At 36.5% G+C, this 22,245-nt stretch overlaps 1 protein-coding gene across 2 annotated transcripts; it reads left to right on the top strand.

The window, feature by feature from the left end:
• The first annotated feature begins 11,501 nt into the window (after window positions 1-11,501).
• On the top strand, window positions 11,502-18,942 carry LOC119991844 (polyadenylate-binding protein RBP47B-like). 2 transcript variants are annotated; one of them, XM_038838335.1, is made up of 6 exons: window positions 11,502-12,158; window positions 13,011-13,494; window positions 15,833-15,915; window positions 15,990-16,120; window positions 16,378-16,463; window positions 18,497-18,942. In XM_038838335.1, exons 1-6 carry the CDS (start codon window positions 11,820-11,822, stop codon window positions 18,511-18,513), a joined length of 1,140 nt encoding a protein of 379 aa, XP_038694263.1. In that variant the 5' UTR covers window positions 11,502-11,819; the 3' UTR covers window positions 18,514-18,942. The 2 variants fall into 2 exon arrangements, with proteins under 2 accessions (XP_038694263.1, XP_038694262.1); XM_038838334.1 differs by having other exon boundaries at window positions 11,506-12,158; window positions 16,378-16,474.
• The last annotated feature ends 3,303 nt before the right edge of the window (window positions 18,943-22,245 follow it).

Here is a 22,245-nt window from a genome sequence, read left to right as displayed (position 1 = left end):
CGTCATTAATTTAATTGCAATATTAAAATTGTTTATTTTTGTTAATGTTTACTTGATTATTTTTTTTTGTTAATGTTGTTATTAGTGTAGTTTGTTTATAAATATTGTTGATTAATTGTTGTTGTTATCTTGATTATTTTAATTGGAATATTAACTTGATTATTTTAATTTGTATAAAAATATTGTAATACGAAGGTGATAATGACTTCACGAAGAAATCAAGATTTTCCATATGAATATGAGTACGATTACAGTCAATCTGCTCCTAGGGTTGATTGTACCCAAATAACTGGTGGAAGTTCTTCTTCACAACATCAATTATCGAATGTTAATGTCACGTTGATCCCAGAAATGTGTGGTAGTGAAAACACCAATCATTTTGAGGAGGCGGTTGTGAACAACGATGTTGAGGTTGAAGATGAGGAACGTTACATAGAATCTGATGCTAGTGACGTTAAGGATGAGAATGATGATGTTGTTGGTGACACTGCAGAAAATGTTGGGCTTCATACTCTCCTGGTGCCACAAATACCTGAATTTGGAGATGTTAATTTTGATGATGCAATATGCACGGATTGAGATTATGTTAATCAAGGGACTGAAGGTGACTTAGAAGTCAAACAAGTGTTCGAGAATAAGGCAGAACTGCTTAATGCAGTGAAAGCGTGGCACACAGAGAACAACTACCAATACAAGACTCAACGTTCTAATACAGAAATTATTCAATTAAAATGCGTGAAGGACAAGACTTGCAGATGGTATCTTCGGGCGAGGGTGAAGGAGTCACTAAAAATGTGGATGATAACTGTGTTAAAAGGGCGACATACATGCACAAATGTCTCTTTAACACAAAGTCATCAACAGCTGGATTCTGAGTACTTGGGGAGTGTGGTTTTGTCTATTGTTCAAGCTTATTTGAAGATTAGTGTTGCTGCTATACAAGCCTTTGCAACCACTTTTGTGCAATTCACTTTCTATCAGTCAAATAACTACTTAGTGACAAGGAGAATCACAGCAAATCAAAATTTGCGTGAAGGAAAAGAATGGCCAGAGAAAGTGACAAGAGCTCTATTGCGAGAAGTTCACATATCCAAGCGGCATCAAGTACGACAATTCAATTATGCTCCGCCGACATTTCAAGTTTCCACGAGTGTTCACCGAATTGAAGTTGATCTACAAGGCACAAGAAGTCATACAGTCCAAATTGGGGATCAAGCTGAAGAACAGAGTTGTTCATGCAACATGTGGATGTTGTATCATCGTCCATGTTCACATGTTATTGCTTGTTGTTCCGCAAACCACGTAGAATATGAGCCGTATGTGGAGTCGTACTTCATTTTTGTTTCGTACCTGGCTTCCTATGCATCGACTTTCTATCCAATACCAGATGAAATGGGGTGGCCCATATATAATGGGCCATTGCTAACACCAGACATGGAACTTCGACAATTAGCAAAGGGTCGACCAAGATCAACACGATTGACTAATGAGATGGATATGCGTGAAGGAAGTTCACACTATAAATGTAGTGTCTATGGTCAAACAGGACATAACAGGAAATCACAAGAATCCAGGGGTTGAAGTAGTTATGTTTTTAATTTGATAGCTATTTGACTATGTACGTGTAAAATATGTTTGTAACTTGACAATGTAATTTGAAATAGTTATGTTTTTAATTTGATACCTATTTGACTATGTATTATGTATTGTGTATTGTGTAGGATGAAATTTTTGACCGCTTTCACTGTTATTGTTCACCATGGTGGATTCATGGTCAACAATAATCGCGAATACAAATTTGGGTTAGTGGATATTATCAAGATTTGTAAAATTGAGGAATGGAGCAAAGTAGATTGTTGGCATTATATGGAAAATAGGTTTAATATTAGTACTGCATTTTCGCAATTGAAATATCTTAGACATGGTCAACCTATTTCGTCTGGTCTCGTTGACCTTATAGAAGAAGTTGATTACTATGATATGGCGATCATTGGTGCAGCACATGGAGAAGTTCATCTTTATGTGTGCCACCATGCTGTTGACTTGAGTGAAGACAATGACGACAATGCATATCGTACTCCTGCAATTATCCCCAACGATTACACAAAACATTTTGAGGTAACAAGTATTTAAATATGAGCTTTTATTTGTGTATTTTTAAATTTTATAATTAATTTTTTTTCCTTGTAAGTTGTCGAATCTTCTGCAAGAGGAAGATCAGAAGATGCGATTGTGAAATTAATGGCAAAGCAAGGATCATGAAAGAATAATATTGGTTGATGTGTCGGAAAGGTCGCTATGTCTGTAATGTATACAATCCGTAATGAGTCGAAATAAAATATGTAATAATATAAACATAATGGATGACTCTAGTTTAGAAGTTAAGCATTTGAAGATAATATTGTTATGCTAACATTTTTTCAAACTAAAATACGTAATAATATAAACATAATGACTCTAATGCCTCGTCCTCCACCTAATACTCGGACTCCAGATGGTTGGGGCGGAAGATGGAACTGAGGCAGAAGATGGACCAACACCAGAATATGGACCAACCTCATATTGACTGTGCTGTGAAGTAGGAGCCCGACCATGTCTGTGTGCCCGACCTCCACTCACTCTAGCACCACGTGCAGGCTCTACTGGATCTGCTAGTTGATGAAGACGATGTCCCTCTCCCAGCACATCTAGAATATCTCATGTCGTGAACCGACCATGTGCTATAACAGAAGTGGTATCAGAAATAGCATTAGCCATAGCAGCACTAGCAAACCTAGCCCCCTCCACTGCAAAATGAGCTTACATATGAATAATAGTTAATTAGGAAACAATAGAATATATGAAAAAATGTATAAACAATAAATTCCTTAAATACTTACAACTCGATGTAGCCTACCAATGTGAGGCTCGTACTCTAGCTGTGGAATAACTGGAGTTTCTGTTGGAGGACTGATGAATATGCGCGTGGTAGCTGTATACCACCGCATATAGTCATCCAAACCTAAGTTGAGATGCGCTCTTATACGACTAGGTCATGTCGTTGGTCCCACTGTTGTACCCACGTTGCATTCTCGTCAGCCCAATTCACATCGCTCCGCCCTCTCCTACTCAACTCATGCAAATTAGCACTCGTATCCACTGGCTCTGGAATATGTTGAAATAGTCCAAACTGTCGCATGACACTATTAGGGCAATGACGCTTAACTATCTCATAGCATATGAGCAGTACGATTGACGCCCAAATATGGAATCCCTCAACACACACCTGTGGCGCCGTAGAAAGTCGTTCCTTTGTGCATGGCATCTACACAACCTACCGCATAAAATAAGAATAAGATATGTACCCCACAAGTTTTGATATACTTACCAATTATAATAAATTGTGGTTATTACCTGATGAGGTCCCTGACTATCAAGTTCAGCCCTAGCAAATGAAACCACAGTGGTGGGATTATTCTTGAAAGTCCGATCCCCACTCCAGATAGCACCTAGCAGAGGTAAAGGCCTAGCAGAGGCAAAGGTTCGTCGAGTCCATGTACGACATGCCTAACAATCTCTGGGCGACATAGATGTAGTCGTTCCCACGACCATAACTACAAAATATATAAAGTGTCACACATAAAATTTACGAACATAATGGCAAACAAAATTACGAATATAACTTCAAAATGTAATAATTAATACTAACCTGTAGTAACATTGCACATCCACCCATCACTTTTGCTCCACTCATAGAAGCTCGACAAAGATTTCGATATAAAACTGCTACAACGGCTGCTCCCCAGCTATACGTACTAGTCTGCTGCAAGTCCTCCAATAGCGGTAGATAATGAAGTGAAACGCCCAAATATAGGCTCGAGTATACTGCCGTAATACATCATCTCCAGTTCCATCGAAAGGTGGACTGTGATGATCAAAATTATCAGAAAGCCACGACAATTGAACAGAGACACCCTGTCGTTGCGTACATGGGGGGACCCTACCTAATAGTCGCTGCATGACATCATCCCATTGCTCAACCACATGTAAAAAATGACAGCACGACCATCCATTCTCAGCCCTAATAGCAAACCTGCATCCTGAAGAGTGACTGTCATCTCATCAGAACGAAGATGAAATGTGTGCGTCTCGCGCCTCCATCGCTCAACTAATATCGTAAGTAGTCCATGGTCAAGCCTGATATGACCAATCTGGGTAATCCCATAAAAACCTGCCTCGATCACAAATGGCCTAACACGTGCGTCTAAATCCCAAAGCACATGGCGCCTAAACGCGATAGCTCGTTTACCATCATCCTAAATAGATATATATATATATATATATATTATAATAGAGTTAAATTATAAAAAAATGAACATTATGCTCCAAGTCCTCTAACCTGACCACTCCAAACATCCTCTGATCTATGACCAACCTGCATATACAAAACAGATTCATCTACTGGACCAGGATTCTGGCCTCTTGTGACTGTAGGTACGGATCGAGATGTTGAAAGACCTCCACGTGTGCGTGCCATACAAAATAACTATATAAGAACAACATATGTAAGTTTATTAAATTATGTTATTCCTTTAACTTTAGCCTAATTAGGATCATTAATAAGGGACCACAGGTAAAAAAACATTTGAAATTGATAGGCCAATCTTGTCCTCTTTTTGTCTTATGATTCCAACATATATACTATTGTTGCTTCAAGGCCACTCACCACCCTACATAATTGTTACTAAAAATGCCTATTTCTTTTGTCAAGCATCATATACACACACATATATACAAAGTTTTTATCTTCCAGTGATTGAGACTTGACACATTTTCCAAACAAATCAATGACTCTATACAAACCAAAAGCTTCATTTGGTGTCTAATACTATATAACTTCACGTGTTCGAATTTTCTCAGTTTCCAAATTACCATTGCTCCAAAGTTAGAGGTCAAAAACTACAAAGACATACTACCAATTACTCATTCTCCTCTTCTAAATTATTTTTCACTTCCATCAAAACAATATTCGTAAAAATGGAGGAAAATCATAAGATGAACAATGGAGGAAAACCATAAAAATATTTTGTGCATATTGCCATACATTTGATGAAAATATTCATCATATTACCGGGATAGAGCTGGAAGTGCGGAAATGGACGCCCGATGGTGGAGTTGCGGTTGAAGGCGGCGATGGGGAGGTTGGTACCAGCAGTCAACGACGGAGTGTTGGTGGGTGGGTGTGCGGTGCGGCTGCTGCTGGGTTATGTGTAAAATGAAGCCCTAATGCCGCTGGTTGCACAATTTTGTTTTACAGTGGCACTTGTGTGCCGCAATTGAAAGAAGCGGGTCCTTTGTACTTGAACTGAAGTCGTTGTTTAAAGAAATGACTTTTATTAAAACAAAATATTGTCGTGATTTGTAACAACGGGTCCCGTTTGTAATTTATTAGGGAACTAGCACCGTGTAACCAAACAGCGACACCACTAAAGACAAATAGGTGTTGCTGTTAATAACAGCGACACGGTGCTAGTTCCCTAATAAATTACAAACGGGAGACAAATACCCAATAAAAAATGTACGGATGCTAAAACCAAAAAAAGCTCACTTTACATCACAACCCAATTGTTCCAACATTCAAGACCCCCGAATGGGCAATTCTTAACTTGTTGGGACAATGACAAGTCGGTACTCATTAGTGTATTTTTGGACATTTAGGTCAGACAAAAAAATACATAGACATAAAAATACCCATGGGATGGTCATTTACCTTTATACCCTCAACCTTTTTCATCTCTTTATTTTCTTTCATCTCCATCTTCGTCTCTTTTTCTTCTTTTTCTCTCTTTCTCTTTCTTTTGTTCTCTCTTCTCTTTCTCTTTCTCTCTCTTCTTCTTCGTCTCTTTCTCTCCTTTTCTCTTTCTTCTCTCTCTCTTTCTTATCCGTCTCTTTCGTCTTCTTCTTCTTCTCATTCTCCTCTCTAGATCTCTCTAGATCTATTGTTTCTATTCTTCTTTACTTTTATGTAGGTGTAGATGTTGGGTACATAATTTTCATTCAGGATTTCCTTGAGTTTATCATGCTAGATATGAAATAATTTATCTATCAAGTTATGCAAAATCATTCAGTCATGTTCATGTTACTGTTTTATAATAAACAAAACCATTGTTATATTTCTTACTAGAGCAAATGACCTTAAAAAAAACCTGATCTATAGTATATGGTTTTGCATTACAACACCAATACATTAACATGATAATGTAGGTAAATATTAGTCTAATACTAACTTTTGCAACCCTAACATGATGATGTTACTGTTTGATAGAAACAGTAACGTGAAAGAAAAAGTCTCAAATCCAGACGATTTCGACGACGGTTCGCTATGTCACCACCGTCGTAGACTCCCCTCACTGAAAAGCACAATGCCCAGCCAGATTCCATCCAAAACAACCATTGAAAAGCGAGACCCGAAGTTGTCCCGTTTGGCTCTCATAATATTACTGTCAGTAACATTAAAATAGTAACATGAAAGAAAAAGTCTCAAATCTAGACAATTTCGATGACGGTTCGCTACATCACCATCGCCGTTAGACTCCCCTCACTGAGATGCATAATGCCTAGCCAGATTCCATCCAAAGCAGACACTGAAAAGCAAGACCCGAAGTTGGCCCATTTTGCTCGCGTAATGTTACTGTCAATAACATTGAAACAATAACATACAATCTCATATTTATAATAACATTGAAACAGTAACATACGATCTCAGATCTATAGCATATCAGATTGAACTCAGATTACGATCTCATATCTTATATTAGATCTCAGATCTAACAAGATGAAGACGAACACTAATAAAAAGAAGAAGGAGAATATAAAAAATGAATAAGGTGATTGTGGAGATACGGGTGGTGGAGGAGCAACAATAACGATGGCGGTGGCGGTGGCGGTGGCGGTGACAGTGACGAAGATGGAGGAGGAGGATGAGGAGGAGGTGAAGGGAGCTAGGCAAAATACAATATAGATATATCTTTTTTGAAATAAGGGTAAGCTTGGGGTTACATAATTATTAAATCTTTAAAACAAGTACCTATATGGAAAATAGGTACTTATGTGGAAGAAAGAATTTTTAGTTGGCATAAGTGTCCAACTTTAATGAGCTGGGTTTAAATGACATTTGCCGTAACTTTTTTGTTTAGGAAATTTCAGGCCGGTACCTCAAAGAAAACTTTTGGATATCTAGGTCCACTGAAAAAACACATGAACACGTAATTACGCATGAAATGCCACATCACTACTCTCGCTATATATCAGTTCAAGTTATTGTTTCAAACAGTAATATGAAAGAACAAGTCTCAAATCCAAATGATTTCAGCAACGGTTCGTAACACCGCCACCGCCATTAGACTTCGCTCATTGAGATGCATAATGCCCAGCCAGATTCACAATGTTACTGTTTCAAACTGTAACATAGACATTAAAAAGTTCATCTATGTCATATAATGATAATATTTTGATTGTATAGTTTTACAGTTTCAAAACATAGATGATTAAGAAAATAAGTCAAATTATTTGATTGTATATTGTTGCATTTTCAAAACATTAACATTGAAACTGTAACGTTATAAATGTACGATTTGGTTGTAATGTAGTATGCGAAACTAATCTCGCTCCAACGTCCCATCTTTTCCTACATTTGGTTGTAATGTAGTATGCAAAACTAATCTTCTTTGCTAAGGTGGTAATGTAACCTAACCATGAATACTATGTGATTTTTGTTATGCTAATTCGTAATTAATATTACATGTATGAGTATATATTGGTGTGTTTAATGCTTTCAAATGCCTTATCAATATCTAAATGATTCGATGTGCTAAACTGAGACTGAAAAGTGGTGTTAAGATTTATACTTTTGACAACATAGATCATAAGTTGCGTGAGCAATAGGAATATAGGGACATAACCTAGTTGTTATATGATTGTCTATAAAACTAAATGAATTTTTGCTAGTTGAATGCAAATATTATAAATAACGAAAATTGCTAATAGATGTATTTTTTTATATACTCAAGAATGAAGTATTTAATAGGTTAAAAAAATTGACTGTCAACATGGGTAATAATTGGAATTAGTGTGCCAAAAGAATGAAGACTGGTGATGGTAAAATTAGATGCCCTAGTGCTTTTATCATGATCCAAATTATCGAATTTTCTTGTTTGTGTTTTAGATTCTAGTTTATTAATGTAGTTTAAGTACAAATGTAACTTTTGATCTTTCAGATAAAATTTATGGTAATTCATAATTGATATTTAGTAGATTTCAATTAATCTCCATGAGAAATGATATTACTTATCATTATTACTATTGTGTTCATTCATAATTGGTATTTAATAGATTTCAATTAATCTCCGTGGGAAATCATATTACTTATCATTATTATTGTGTGAAACGTACACTTGAGAATTTACACAACAACATATTTGGAATTTACCACGGAAAGACATATATGATGTGATATAGTTGTGTTTTGATGGATTCTTCAGTCTTCATGGAGAGAAATTGAGAGGGAAAAAAGCGAAAGTGCTAGGGATCCCTAATGAATACATTCATAATGCAACACGCTAAATAGGCATGATGACGTGGAAAACAAAGACAGTTAGGATAATTTGAAACAAGTGGACACATTTGCCAAGTTTTTATTGTTTTTTCTTAAACGAAATTCGAAACGTTTTATCTTTCAAAATACATGTTAGATTTCGAAACAAATTACATATTTAGATTTAGCATGTAAAACTTTTTCCAACAAAACTCATGGTTGATATGCTTTACCTACCCGTTCTTAATTATATTATTTTTGAGATTGTCTGAAATAAGAAATATGAGAGAAGGGGGAAACTGCATATGTAAAAATTAGAATTTCAAAATTGCCATGGTGGATTGCTTGCATGGCATGCCACATCAGTTATGAAGGTTTATGGACAAAAACCTTAAGAGATACTTATCATTTTCGAAAAAAATACTATAATTTTATTTATTGAGGTGAAATACATAATTGGTGAATTAAGTATCAATTTGAAGCTGAAACTCGAAGGTCAAATATGAATGGCAAAGAATGACATGCTCAGGATGGAGTTTTTTTTCGTTTTAGCATCCGTACACATTTTTATTGGACATATAGTGCCCAATTGAAATTATTTGGATATCTAGCACCGTGCCGTAGTTAGAAATAACGACACTTCTTTGTCTTTAGTGATGCCGCTGTTAAGAACAACGGCTCTGTTAAATTTAATTAAAGCCGCTCTTGTGAAAAGTGGCTATGGGCAAGCAACATTCACTGAGAATGTGATCGAGCATGAATATCCTCTGTCATAAGGGAAAAGGAAAAAAAAACACACAAGTATGAGAGAGAAATTGAGAGGCCAAAAGCTAGAGTACCTTTTCTGGGAGCTGGTGGGCACAGCTGTATTTGCAAGTGGTGATGTAAAAGTCTTATTTTCTACAGACTGCAACTCTACCACTTTGGTACAATAGGGCTGTGACTATGAGGATTCCTTCACCATAACAGGCAAGCTTTGTTGGGTTGTAGATGGAAACTGAAGAAAAGAACCCTTTGTAGACCATGGAGATGACAAATTTTCAGAGGAATAGAACTTATGTGTTAGGCTCCCATTGTTGTTGTTATTTGTCATGGAAGAGAAGTAGCCAAGAGAGAGATTAATAGACTTTTCATTCTCTCTTTCTTTGTTGCTGTTTCTTGAGGAATTCTTCCTGGACCAATCTTGAACACCTGGGGGACCAAGCTTGAGTTCAAGGTTTTTCTCCTCAGAGGACCCATGGACTCGCTTTCTCTTCACAAGCCACTCCCTCTCTTTGGGATTCAAATCTAGCAGATTAGGACAAGCTTGACCATTGTTTGAACAACAATCCATTTCTACTTCACTTAACAATAATGACTTGCTGCTTCTGCTTTCCATACCTGAAAAAGGCCACAATAATGGAAAATCTCAGTCTCGCGTATAACAATAGGAAATCATGCATATCTGAATGCCGCTCTTAGCAACAGCGACATTAGTTGTAATGTCCATAGCCGTTTTTCACAACAGCGGCTTTAATTAAATTTAACAGAGCCGTTGTTCTTAACAACAACATCGCTAAAGACAAAGAAGTGCCGCTATTTCTAACTGCGGCACGGTACTAAATATCCAAATAATTTCAATTGGGTGCTATATGTCCAATAAAAATGTGTACGGATGCTAAAACGAAAAAAAACTCCTCAGGATGGCCTCGCTTTGACTAGACAGACCATTCTAAGAGTGTGTTTGGATTGAAGGATTAGGAGGGAAGGGAAAAGAAGGGAAATGAAGGGAAGAGAAAAAAAATGAAGAATATATTTTTCACTTTCATGTTTGGATAGATAAAAAAAGAAAAAAATTAATTTAATTTCCTAATTTATACTTATTTTTATGTTAAAGTATTATGTGTATAAGAGTAAAATAAGTTTTTAACTCATAAATAACTTAATTAGTATCATTCCCTCCAAATGACTCCATTTTGGAGAAAGGTATTTTGACAAAAAATTAATGAAATCTTCCTTTAATTCTCTCCAAATCTCTGCCCTTACTTTTTTTTTTCTAAACTATCTAAATAAGTGAATTGGAAAGAAACTCTCTTTCCCTTTTCTTCCCTCCTCAAATTTCTCAATCCAAACACGAATCGGTTTTACCTTTTATTTTTGAAACTTGAAAGTATCCCATCAATAAACAACCAGAATCACTACACATCCATAAAATAAACATCCATAAACATGTGACATGCCTATGTGGCTTCTTTAATAAAGTTTGTTTGGTTTTTTAATATATGTGGCATGCCACCTAGATTATGTAAGTTTATGGATGAGAAAATTATGGACATATATCGGGTGTGTTTGGAGCACAATATTGATGCATAATATATGCTACTTGTAGCATATATTGTGGTGCACAACCAAACAACCACATTTGGGCTTGAATCCTAGACAATTTAACCAAATATTATTGCACTTTTGAAATTTTGGTTCAATGGATAATTCTCAAACATTTGTCCGACAATTTTTCATTTTTGTCCCACATATTCATTGAAGTGATTAGATTGCCCTTAAAGAGATAATTAAGATTTAAATTAAAAAAAATATCTGGATATTATATGTTTATATTTTATATTTATTAAACTATTTTTATTAATCTTATAAATAGTTTACAATTTCATTTAATATTTATTTTAATTAGTTCCAACATTAAATGTATAATACCCTTATACGTAATTTGTACAATAATTTTAACGCTACCAACAAAAGTACAACCAAACACTTATTAACATTTTAAGAACCATATATGCTACCATTTAATTACCATCATTTTGGTTTTGGATAAAGAGCTCGGCTTATTTATTAAGTAAAAGCTGTTAAAAAACATTTATTTTCTTTTCTCACTGAGTTGCCAGCCAATCAAATGAGAATAATTTCTTAACCATTTTAGGAAAGAAAAAAAACTTCCCTGCCAATCTGCCATTTCCTTTTGAATGTCTTCCATAGCCAAGCCATTGGAACAGCCGGTCAACCAAGAGTAGATCTGACCATCTACGCGAGCCAAAACCCCCCACTTGAAGAGTGGGTTCTACACCTCTCAACTCTCAAGAGACAACAGTCGTTGTAAACGAGGTGGCTCTTGAACACTCGCAAACTCTCTCTCTTCTTCGCTCTCCGCGTAATTTCGTCGAACGCAAACAGTGCAAGACAGAGAGACAAGGGGAGGGAGGGAGATTGAACCGAATCCCCGATCGAATTATTCAAATAAGATCTTACAAGGATGCAGCAAGCCAACGGTGGTGATCAAAACCCACCACCTCCTTCCCAGCACCAGCATCCGTGGGTTCCATATCAGCAGCAGCAATGGATGGGGGCTATGACGTACCCGGCGTCGGCCATGGCTATGATGCAGCAACAGATGATGATGTACCCGCAGCATTACATGGCCTACTATCAGCAGCAGCAACAACAGCAATATCAGCAAAAACAGCAACAGCAAAGCTTTCAAAAACAACAACTACCGAAATCTAACGAAGATGTTAGAACTATCTGGGTCGGTGACCTTCAGCACTGGATGGATGAGACTTACCTCCATAACTGCTTTGCACACACCGGAGAGGTAAAATCTATCCTGTTAATGTTCCTTAAAGAAATGATTCTTCTTTTTCACCTTTTCATTGGCATGCTAGGCGCGGAGCGTTTGGGCTTACTGGGATTGGTTTAATACATTTGCACTCGGGGAACAATATGATGCAGATCTTTCTATGCAATTTATTGATAAAGTCGTGTTTGTTATAAAGTGGAAGGGAGGATCTATAAATTTTTAATTTTTAATGATTTAGGTATAATCTGTCCAATCTATCCAAAAGGCGTTCTGGTTCTCTCCCAGTTGATTTATAGATGACATGGGAGTTTAGCTGATCTTTGGATCTATTTTGATTGACGTAATAAATGCTTCAAGTATGCCTAGGGATCTTTTAGGAATCCTTTATCTATCTCTTTCTCTCTTTTCCTTCCTGGATGTACAATGTATTAATGGCCCTCTTTGAACATTATTAACTTTGTTTAATTTACAAATCTTGCTAGCAGTTACTGTGGTCGGTTTTCTTTTTGTTTTAATGGCTTGCCATTGTATGCATGTGTTTTTAAGCTAGTGAGAGTGTGAGACTTTAAATTTATGAGAATTCCTGAGTTGGAGGAAGAAAAAAGCCTTCAAATTTTTGTAAATAAGGATTAACATAAACATAGAGCTTCTCTGACTATAGCAACCCTGAATTCGTAGCAATATTAAATTTCTAAAATAAAAAGGATTAGATTTGTGCTGCATCCTTACTCTATGGAAACCCAGTATTTGGTTTTCAAAGTTTTGAAAATTTAAAATGTGTGACTAGGTGTTTATTATTCACTTCTTTCAGTTCAAGCCCCTGACTGCATGATTGCTTTATGATATTTGAATTGTAAATTGTTGCAGATTTCTTCTGTAAAAGTCATACGCAATAAGCAAGCTGGTCAACCAGAAGGGTATGGATTTGTTGAATTTTATTCTCGGGCAACTGCTGAGAAAATTTTGCAGAGCTATAATGGCTCTGTGATGATGCCGAATACGGAGCATCCATTCCGTCTGAATTGGGCAAGTTTTAGTGTGGGCGATAAGCGCACAGATGCTGCTCCTGATCTTTCCATATTTGTGGGAGATTTGGCTCCAGATGTTACTGATGCTATGTTGCAGGAAACCTTTGCTAGCAAATACTCATCCATCACAGGTGCAAAAGTTGTTGTTGATTCAAATACTAGTCGTTCAAAGGGTTATGGCTTTGTTAGATTTGGCGATGAAAATGAGAAGTGTAGGGCCATGACTGAGATGAATGGTGTTTATTGTTCAAGTAGGCCCATGCGCGTAGGTGTTGCAACCCCGAAAAAATCATCTGGATATCAACAACAATATTCTTCACAAGGTATGTTGTAATGCTCTAGCTTAGCTGACCAGTAGTACCTATTTATGTGCAGCATCTTTACCATGCTCTCTTTTCTTTTCTCCTCCCCAAACCATCCCCACTTTTTTTGAGGCACTGTTTAATATTCGTTAATTGTTTAGTGCTATGAAGTGTGAACTCAATTGTTTTGCATTAGTAGCATTGAGGTAACTGAAGGAATATCTTTTCGTGTCATTTTATTTTGTCATTAACTTAATTGCTACGTTTTTTTACCTTGGTGCCTTGTCTCCCCTCCCCTTTTATTTGCCGAGAAATTGTTCATGTCACTTGTGTTTTTTCTTTTATCACTTTTATATTCTAGAGTCCATGCTGACTTCAGTAGAACATGTGGCTTAATGGTAGAATTGCAGGGGTGCAACCTAGAGGTCACATGTTCAATTTTCGGAAACAATCTCTCCACAAATTATGTGCGGGTAAGGCTCACATACATTTTGTTTGTCCCCAACCCCGCTCAGTGTGGGAGCCTTGTCCATGAGTGTTGTGCTAGTGAGTCCTTGCTGACTCCTTTTCCTAATATGTCATTTACGCTCCAACATGGTAACAATGTTCAGCAAATTTACCAACCTCAAGCAAAACATTATTTTTTATCTGTCAAATATAAGGCGAACTTGCGACATAGTGTAGAGTTGTGTCATGACAACATAGGGGTTGTGTGCATCTGGATCTTTTCTGACAATCTCTATTGCGAAGGGAGCCATGTGAATTGGACTTGTACAGTATAAAACAGAAAGTCAATTGACCTTGTTTAATCTTAAACCTTTGTTGATGATGCACTTGGTTTCTCTCTTTGCCTTCAAATTCCTTAACCAACTCATTTAGCTCTCTTAATTGGACTACTGTGATCTTCTTGTTAAGATTAGATGACAAAATGGATGATGTATGCATTGCTTTGCACCCATACTCACTGTGCCTTCAAATTCCACAACCAGCTCATTTAGCTATCATTTGTCTCTCATAATTGACCACTGGGATCCTCTTGTTAATAGTAGATGACAAAATGGATGATTTATGCCTAGGTAAGTTCTGTAGTAATGAAGCTTTCTAGTTTATTTATTTGAGGGAAAAATTATCAAACCAACAAAAGAGTTTGAATGGCCAAGGAGAATCCTTCCAGTGAATTCTAACTAACTTTTTCGTTATGATCCTTCCAGTGAATTCTAACTAACTTTTTTTCCATATACTTTTGGCTTATTGGGAATTGTTTAGTGGATGATAATTTCCTTTTTGATGTAATTGAGTTAGTATTGTGTAGAAAAAGAAGATTGTATTTTGGTGGCACCCCCTTGGTTCTACTCAATGCAATGTAACTTTTTTTTCTTGTAGATTCATGCAGAAGACTCCAAATTGTTTGCAAGATGGAGAACGAAAAAGTTCACATCACCTCCGCAAAATCTCGTCTTCCTCCATCATAACTCACACCAATTCATTCTCCTTCTCTCTTCCCATTTTTTCCTCCCTCTGTATTGCTATTGCTGTTGCTCACTTCTCCATGTATCAGTGAAACCATCCATTCCCTTGCTTCCTCCTTACATGTTCATCCATCTTCCACTAACCATCCATCCCTTTTCGTCCTCCTTGCCACTTCCATCCCATTAGATTATTCTTTTTGAATAGGAAAAAAGAGGTATATTGATGTGTTTTGGAAATCTATTGCCTTGGGCTGGTGGAGCCAGCACGTCTTTCATAGGTGTAGAGACTAGAGACCATTTTTTCCACTTAAACACTTGTGCATCCTTCTCTAGCTCTGCATCCACCTCCATCCTGAATTTAGATTTTTGCAGTTAAAAGTTTCGTATTGATGTATACGACACTATTAAGTGTTTCGATTGACTAGGCCTAGTTGGGACGCCTGACAGGACTGGCACTTCAGAGGGGAAAACTGCTATTGTGGTTTAGCAACCTTAGGGGATTTATCTAGTGGAGATAACTGTGGAGTGATACAAACAGCTGACCTGCAAGAGGGCATGCTGGGCTCTGATTTTGCTTACTGGCTATTTCAGCCTGGCCTAGAGTTTTACATTTGTGGCGTACTGGCACATTACCTCAATGATGTTTTTTTTAAAATGATTCAAGTTCCTGGATCCAATGTTTGCGAGTTAGACAAGGATTAGTTCCTGGATCTCATTTTGCATGGTACCTCATTTGGCTTTAGAAAATATCTTGCAGCTTTGTTTTTTTGGACAATGATTTGAACTGCTGAGCCAGTTAGATTTTAGCTTGCTAAAATTGATGAATTGAATGTTATATTCATAACATTAGAATGATGGATCTAAAACATATTTATATTCTCTTCAATTAGCTGTTATATTGGCTGGTGGACGTTCCGCAAATGGTTCTATGGGTCAAGGATCCCAATCTGATGGCGAGTTGAATAACACAACGGTGGGTCCTTGTTCTATTCTTTATTATGGACTATATTGCATTCTCCATACTTCATCAAGCATGGTTTCATGCAGATATTTGTGGGGGGAGTTGACTCTAATGTTGTGGAAGAGGATCTTAGACAGCCTTTCTCGCAGTTTGGTGAAGTTGTCTCTGTGAAAATACCGGTTGGAAAGGGATGTGGGTTTGTACAATTTGCTACCAGGTAGCCTCAGTTTTCATTTCTTCATTCGACTCAAATGTATGTGGAAAAATAGTTTTTGCATAAGCAATATGCTGTAACAAAGTTTACAACTGCTTGCCAGTATTAATAACTACTTACTAAGATGATTATGAGATTTGTGTTTAATTGGTTATGTGACAAGTAATGTTATGAGATGATATTTTAGATCCCACTGTTGTTTTAGAAAACAGCTATACAATGAGTTTGGCCTTAATCCACACTGTTGTTCCTGTTTACAGAAAAAGTGCTGAGGATGCACTGCAGAGTTTGAATGGTACAATTGTTGGCAAGCAGACAGTCCGTCTTTCTTGGGGTCGCAATCAAGGTAACAAGCAGGTAGTTTTCTCAACTTAACAATGTGTACATAATATAACAATATTTATGGTAAACTACATTTAGTTATTCTGGGGTTTGCCTTGAGGACACATGTCTGTCTAATGTTAGAAAGCCGACTTACCTCCCTCCAAGTTAAATATGCATACGTGCTCTGCACCCCTGTAAAGTCACCCTCAATGCACATGTTCCTGTATTTTGACGGTCTTTGGTAAGGGAGAATATTTATGGTTTTTATTGCGGGAAGTCATTAATTTGTTTTCTAGAGTCAAGGAATCCTTTGTGGAAAAAGTTTCCCATTTAATTAGCCTGCGTGCTTCTAGGTCTTCTTTTTTAAAAATTAATTTTATTTTTCTAGGTCAGTCAGGTTTAGGAATCCTAAGGTTCATTAGACCAATCTTAGAAATTGTTAGAATATGCATAAATGATGTGAAACGTCCCAACCCAACAAGTTAACTTATTGGGTTGAATGACAAAGTAACTAATCTTAAAATGATATCAATGTTGGAGGTCTTGGGTTCAAACTTCAACTTCCGAATTTGAACCTCCACGTGTGGACCTTTGTGTTTGTTTGTTGCTACCCAAAGTGAGGGTCGGGCCTCGTTTGTTTTGCACATGTTGGGTTGTCGGATTGTCCAGCCTATATGTGAGGGGGGGGTGTTAGATTATGCGTAAATGATGCGAAATGTCCTAATACAAGTTAACTTATTAGGTTGAATGATAAAGTAACTAATCGTAACACAAATTTTAAAAAAATTATGCAAATTTGCAACATGAGAAATTCCTTTATGTGGTACCCTCTCCTCTATCTAATAGGTCCTTTTTAGGAAGAGTGTATGGGCTACAATAAGCTAAATTTAACATGGTATCTGAGCGAGCCCCTAGCGATGTGCTCTTGGATGACCTTACATACGCCCATTTTAATGGTTCATGGTTTGCCAATTTGTTGCACTTTTTGGGCATTCGGATTGTCCAGCCCACAAGTGGGGGGAGTGTTAAGAGATAAATGTATCACATCGTCTAGTTTGGTTGAATTATATGTGAATGTGTCTGGTACTCTCTCCTCTATATAATAGGTCCTTTTAGGGAGTATATGAGCCACTATAAGCCAATTTAACAGTCATTATATTATATTTGTCTATGTCAGTTTGATTTAGAAATTATAATATTTAACAGTCATTATATTATATTTGTCTATGTCAGTATGGTTTAGAAATTATGATGTTTTCTCGAACCAATGATTGTAAACCTCTATTTAAAGGCTTGCTGGCCTTGGGAATAAAATAGAGTTTTTTTATGCAAATTTGCAATAGGAAAGATTCTTTGCACATTCTGTGAGTTGATGAGAGATTGAGAGGGGAAGGTGAGTTTATCCGACCATGTTTAAGAGATTCATGGCAAGCTTAGGAATCAATCTAATGGAAATTTAGGTCTCTGTCCGCTTGGAAGATTCTTTTCTTTCTTCTTCGGTGAAAGAGGGCAAAGGTGTGTGGGAGAAAGAATCCTAAAAGGAGAGAAGATTTCGTCCACCAAGCGGGACAGAGTGCGACCCCTAGGTTCAAGAATTCTTTTTCGATTTCAGAGCTAGGAATTGGGAATTTCTAATCCTAAAAAAATCTACATCTACATCTGTAGTTTTAAAACTACATTTCTGCAGTTTGAACCTTTTTTATTCTTCTGTCACAATACACCATCTCCACATAGCCTACTAGTAATTAATGGAGATGCTTTCTATAAGTAATCATAGAATCTTTTCCATCCTGGGGCTTATGACTCTGTGATGAGCAAATTGATTCAGTTTTCAGAGGAACCTACTATTTCTGGCGCGTAGGATCGCCACTTTGCCTAAATAAAATCATCCCTTGTGATGATGGGACGATACAATACGTTATACATGCGAGTGCAACTGTTTATATTTTTACTTTTACGTCTAGTGACTTAAATTTAGTATGTGTTTGAAGTTATTAGTCAGTCGTGATCTGTTTCATTTTAGTTTACTCATCATCATTACCTTGGGTTTGGTAGTGGAGAGTAGATTCTAGTAACCAGTGGAGCGGGGCATACCATGGAGGGCAAGGCTACGGTGGCTATGGATACGCTGCTTCCCCAAATCAGGTTCCAAATATTTATGCAACAGCTGCAGCTTCCGATTATTCGTGACTGGGTTAGGCTTGTACTCAGAACTTGCTGAAGACATTGAAATTAGCCATGGTCGTGATTGAAGTTGGGATGAGATTTAGCTGCTTCTGTAGCTATGTCTATTTGCTTGTAGAATCTTAAATTCAAACACCTCTAAGAGTTCTTTTTAGGATTGTATCAGTTTTTTATCTAGAATTTTGGGCTTGAGCAGTTTTCTTAATTAGTGGTAAATTTTATTTATTTAAGAACTAATATTTAAACTTGATGAGATTGATAGTTTTTTTTTTAATGCTTGTTGCCTTGTTGGGGCAATGCATCTATAGCTTAACTTGTGAAGATGTCTTGTTGGAATGTGACCTTTGATAGACTAAATTGGAGCTTCAACTTTCTTCTGAGCTTGTAAAGGAAATGAAAAAAAAAAAAAAAGAGGCTATCAGATGTCCATTAACCGATAATTCTCTGGTTTAACATGATCGTCAGACAATTGGGCTAGCTCTAAACTCAAGTTGTCAACCTAGTTAATTTCACGCTGGCAACATAGAAGACTAGGCTAAAATCCTTGTGGGAATTGTTGATCATGGAAGTTCATGCTCTGGTCACTAGTGGGTTAACTAGGTATTCCAGGAAAAATGAACAATGTGCGAGTGTATGATACTTTTATGGTGCTTTTTGTAAGTTTATGCCATTTCTTGATGAACCTTTGTAAAACACCTCCCGGTGAAGCAGCAACAACATTGTTATTATACCATACTTTGATCAACAAAGGATGGAAGGAGGGATCTCATACGAGGTAAATCTAAGTAACATGGGTGTCTCTCAAACCTTTTGAATAAGAAAAGGCCTAAGCAGCAACGGTGTTGGTATCATTTAGCATTATTTTTGATACTTGGAAGTAAATTATTCAGGTTTGGACAATTTACTATGTATGACTCAAAAGTAGAAATTGAATCCGAATATATTAACAAATGCACCTTTCTATTTTCTTAGCTGATGGGACTAATAGTGGGCACCAATGTCCCAATTTGAACAAACAATTTTGCATTTGAACCAACTTGCTATCCAAATTTTGCTCCACAAATCTTGTAATTATAAAGTGGATCAACAGCAAATTTGATTACTCATCGATTTTTTTACAGTTCAGGCTTTGGGAATCCCAGGCATCAAAGAAATACACACATTTTCCTCATTTGTTTTTCTTTTCCCTTGGTAATGCTTTATTGTTACAAGCCAGGTGCAGAGAATAATGTGTATTCCTCTACGCATTATTCTTCTTGTCACACCAGCTACTCAAGTGTTTGTTGGATGGCACTAGCAACTTGTTTAGAGAATTATATATATATATATATATATATGAATTCCAAGAATCTTGTTCTAAAATTGATTTTTAGTAAGAAACGATACTCGATCTTACTTGGATAGAATGCTATTTTGTAGTTCGAAATTCCAAAAATGTTTACTTAAATCTTTATTATATGTTTAATTTACTCGTTTCCTACTTAAACCTTAAGGTTCATGCACACCCACGGGGAAATTGACAGTGGCATAGAAGATGCATAATATAACAAAGCACAAGTTAATCATAATTTGATATCAAATATTTTACTTTTGTGTGGGTCAAATCGGTGACCACAAACAAACAATTATGGGAGAATATTTTCACACCAACCGAAAAAAAATATATATTCCAAATAAGAATCATGCATGTGCTTCGTTAATTTTGCAAGCCACCCACCATTTTTTTCCTTTAAGTCAAATCAGTGAATTGTACTAATATAATATAGTGTAATGGACTAAAGGTATTATTGTTTTAAGATTCTTTGTGTTGCTTATTTTATATATTTATATGTGATGTCTCTCAAAACTTGCGCCGGTTTCCAAACCGTCACAAGAGTTAAAGACTGAGGATAGGATAATCCTTTACTAATCGAGCATTGTCCTGCATAAGAGAGCATGTGAGCTATGGGGGTCTCCAAGTGTGTGTTCAAAGGGACCTCTTCGACGCCTCCAGTAAAAATATAGTCAAAAGGGGTGGGTGTTCGGTCAGAGCTCTCTACTATCAAATTACTATAGTTTATACCTCGGTGCAAGAGTTGTGAAGTAATTACATGTGGTGGAGGGTCATCTTTTATAGTACTTTGAAGATGTCGATTATGGGGAGATCATGGATCTCTCCGCATTAAATGTTGAGATCATGGGTGAGAATGTGGATTAATGGACTCAACATTTACTCCACTTGTAACTGACCTCTTTATGAGCCTTTGAACATGGGCATGCTCTTCGTACTGAGCATAGGTGCTTGGTTGGGATTCAGATGGAGGCTCCTCAGTCCTGCTTAGGTGTTCTTTCTCTTCTGCCTTTGTATGCTTTTAGAATCTCTTGGTCCTCTTGTAGAGCATATGTGCTCTCATAGAGCATGTGTGCTCTTACGGATGAGAGCATGTGTGCTCTTATGATGGTCTTTTCTCAATGCCACATGTTTGGACACGTGTTATGCTCTCATTGAAGGGTATTTTGGGTATCATCAATATGTTTTATATGACTTATAGGACATTATTTAGGGTTCTAAATAAAAATTGTAAAGTTGTATTTAGTATCTAATTTGTTGATTGGGTTCCACAATCATTTCATCGGAGTCATCATTGAAACAGACAAATATATTAATCTTCTGGGACATTTTAGGGTCCCTAATTAATATCTTAAAATGTCCTCAACCTTTTAGGGCACCCAAGAAAAGAAAATGAGCTTATTGTAACTTAAATTTATCAAATTAAAAATAAAAACAATAGCAACATTGGAATTGGAGGATGTGAAGATATAATAAGGCAAACAATTAGTGTATTTAATGATTACCTAATCGGTTAATCTTAGGGTCTTGTACAAAATATTTAAGGAACCAGGGAACCCATTAAATTATTCAAACAAAAATTGGTTTAATATTCAAATAATCAAGAAAATAATAAAACCAAATATTCCCCTACCCAAAAAGCCCTCAACCGTTTGTTAATTAAGTGTAAGGTCAGTCGGCAGCACCAACAACCGTTTGTCATTTGTTTGGCCAAACATTTGTCTCGATTGTTCAAACTTGCGTACACATAAATTTTTCATCTAATGACAGAATAAATAGAGTTAAAATTCAATGCATGGCTACAAGGTTATTTCTCCAATGTGAATCAAACTTAGAACTTTCCGAGTTCATATTATTTGGTTCCATAAAGATTCGCCGTTAGATATCACCCAAATTGTTTGATTGCTTCTACTTGATTTACATATCAAAACCATATCTTCAATCTTATGAAGCGAACAAAGAATCTTGCATTAGTGTCTTAAAGAGTAGATTCAATCCACAATTTTGATGTTTTCACATTACATCCATATAAAAAAAATGTTCTAGATTACATTTTGTAAGTTTCTGAAGTATCAAAGATTGGATTATTTATATATGTGGTTAAACATTAATAATGCTCCTATTATTTTTGACAACTCTCTATTCGTAAAATAAATTTTTTTTGTTAAAATAACAGAAACCATGTACCCTCTCTAATATAAAGATACGGGCCACCCTCACCATAGCTAATGCTTTCAGTCGATCCATTACTCTCCTTCCCGACTCTCTCTCTCTCTCTCTCTCTCTCTCT

This window comes from Tripterygium wilfordii, chromosome 22 (assembly GCF_013401445.1).
Source record: "Tripterygium wilfordii isolate XIE 37 chromosome 22, ASM1340144v1, whole genome shotgun sequence".
Taxonomy (NCBI): Eukaryota; Viridiplantae; Streptophyta; class Magnoliopsida; order Celastrales; family Celastraceae; genus Tripterygium; species Tripterygium wilfordii.
The sequence above is the reverse complement of the archived record's forward strand: the minus strand, read 5'-3'. Positions and strand labels throughout refer to the sequence as shown.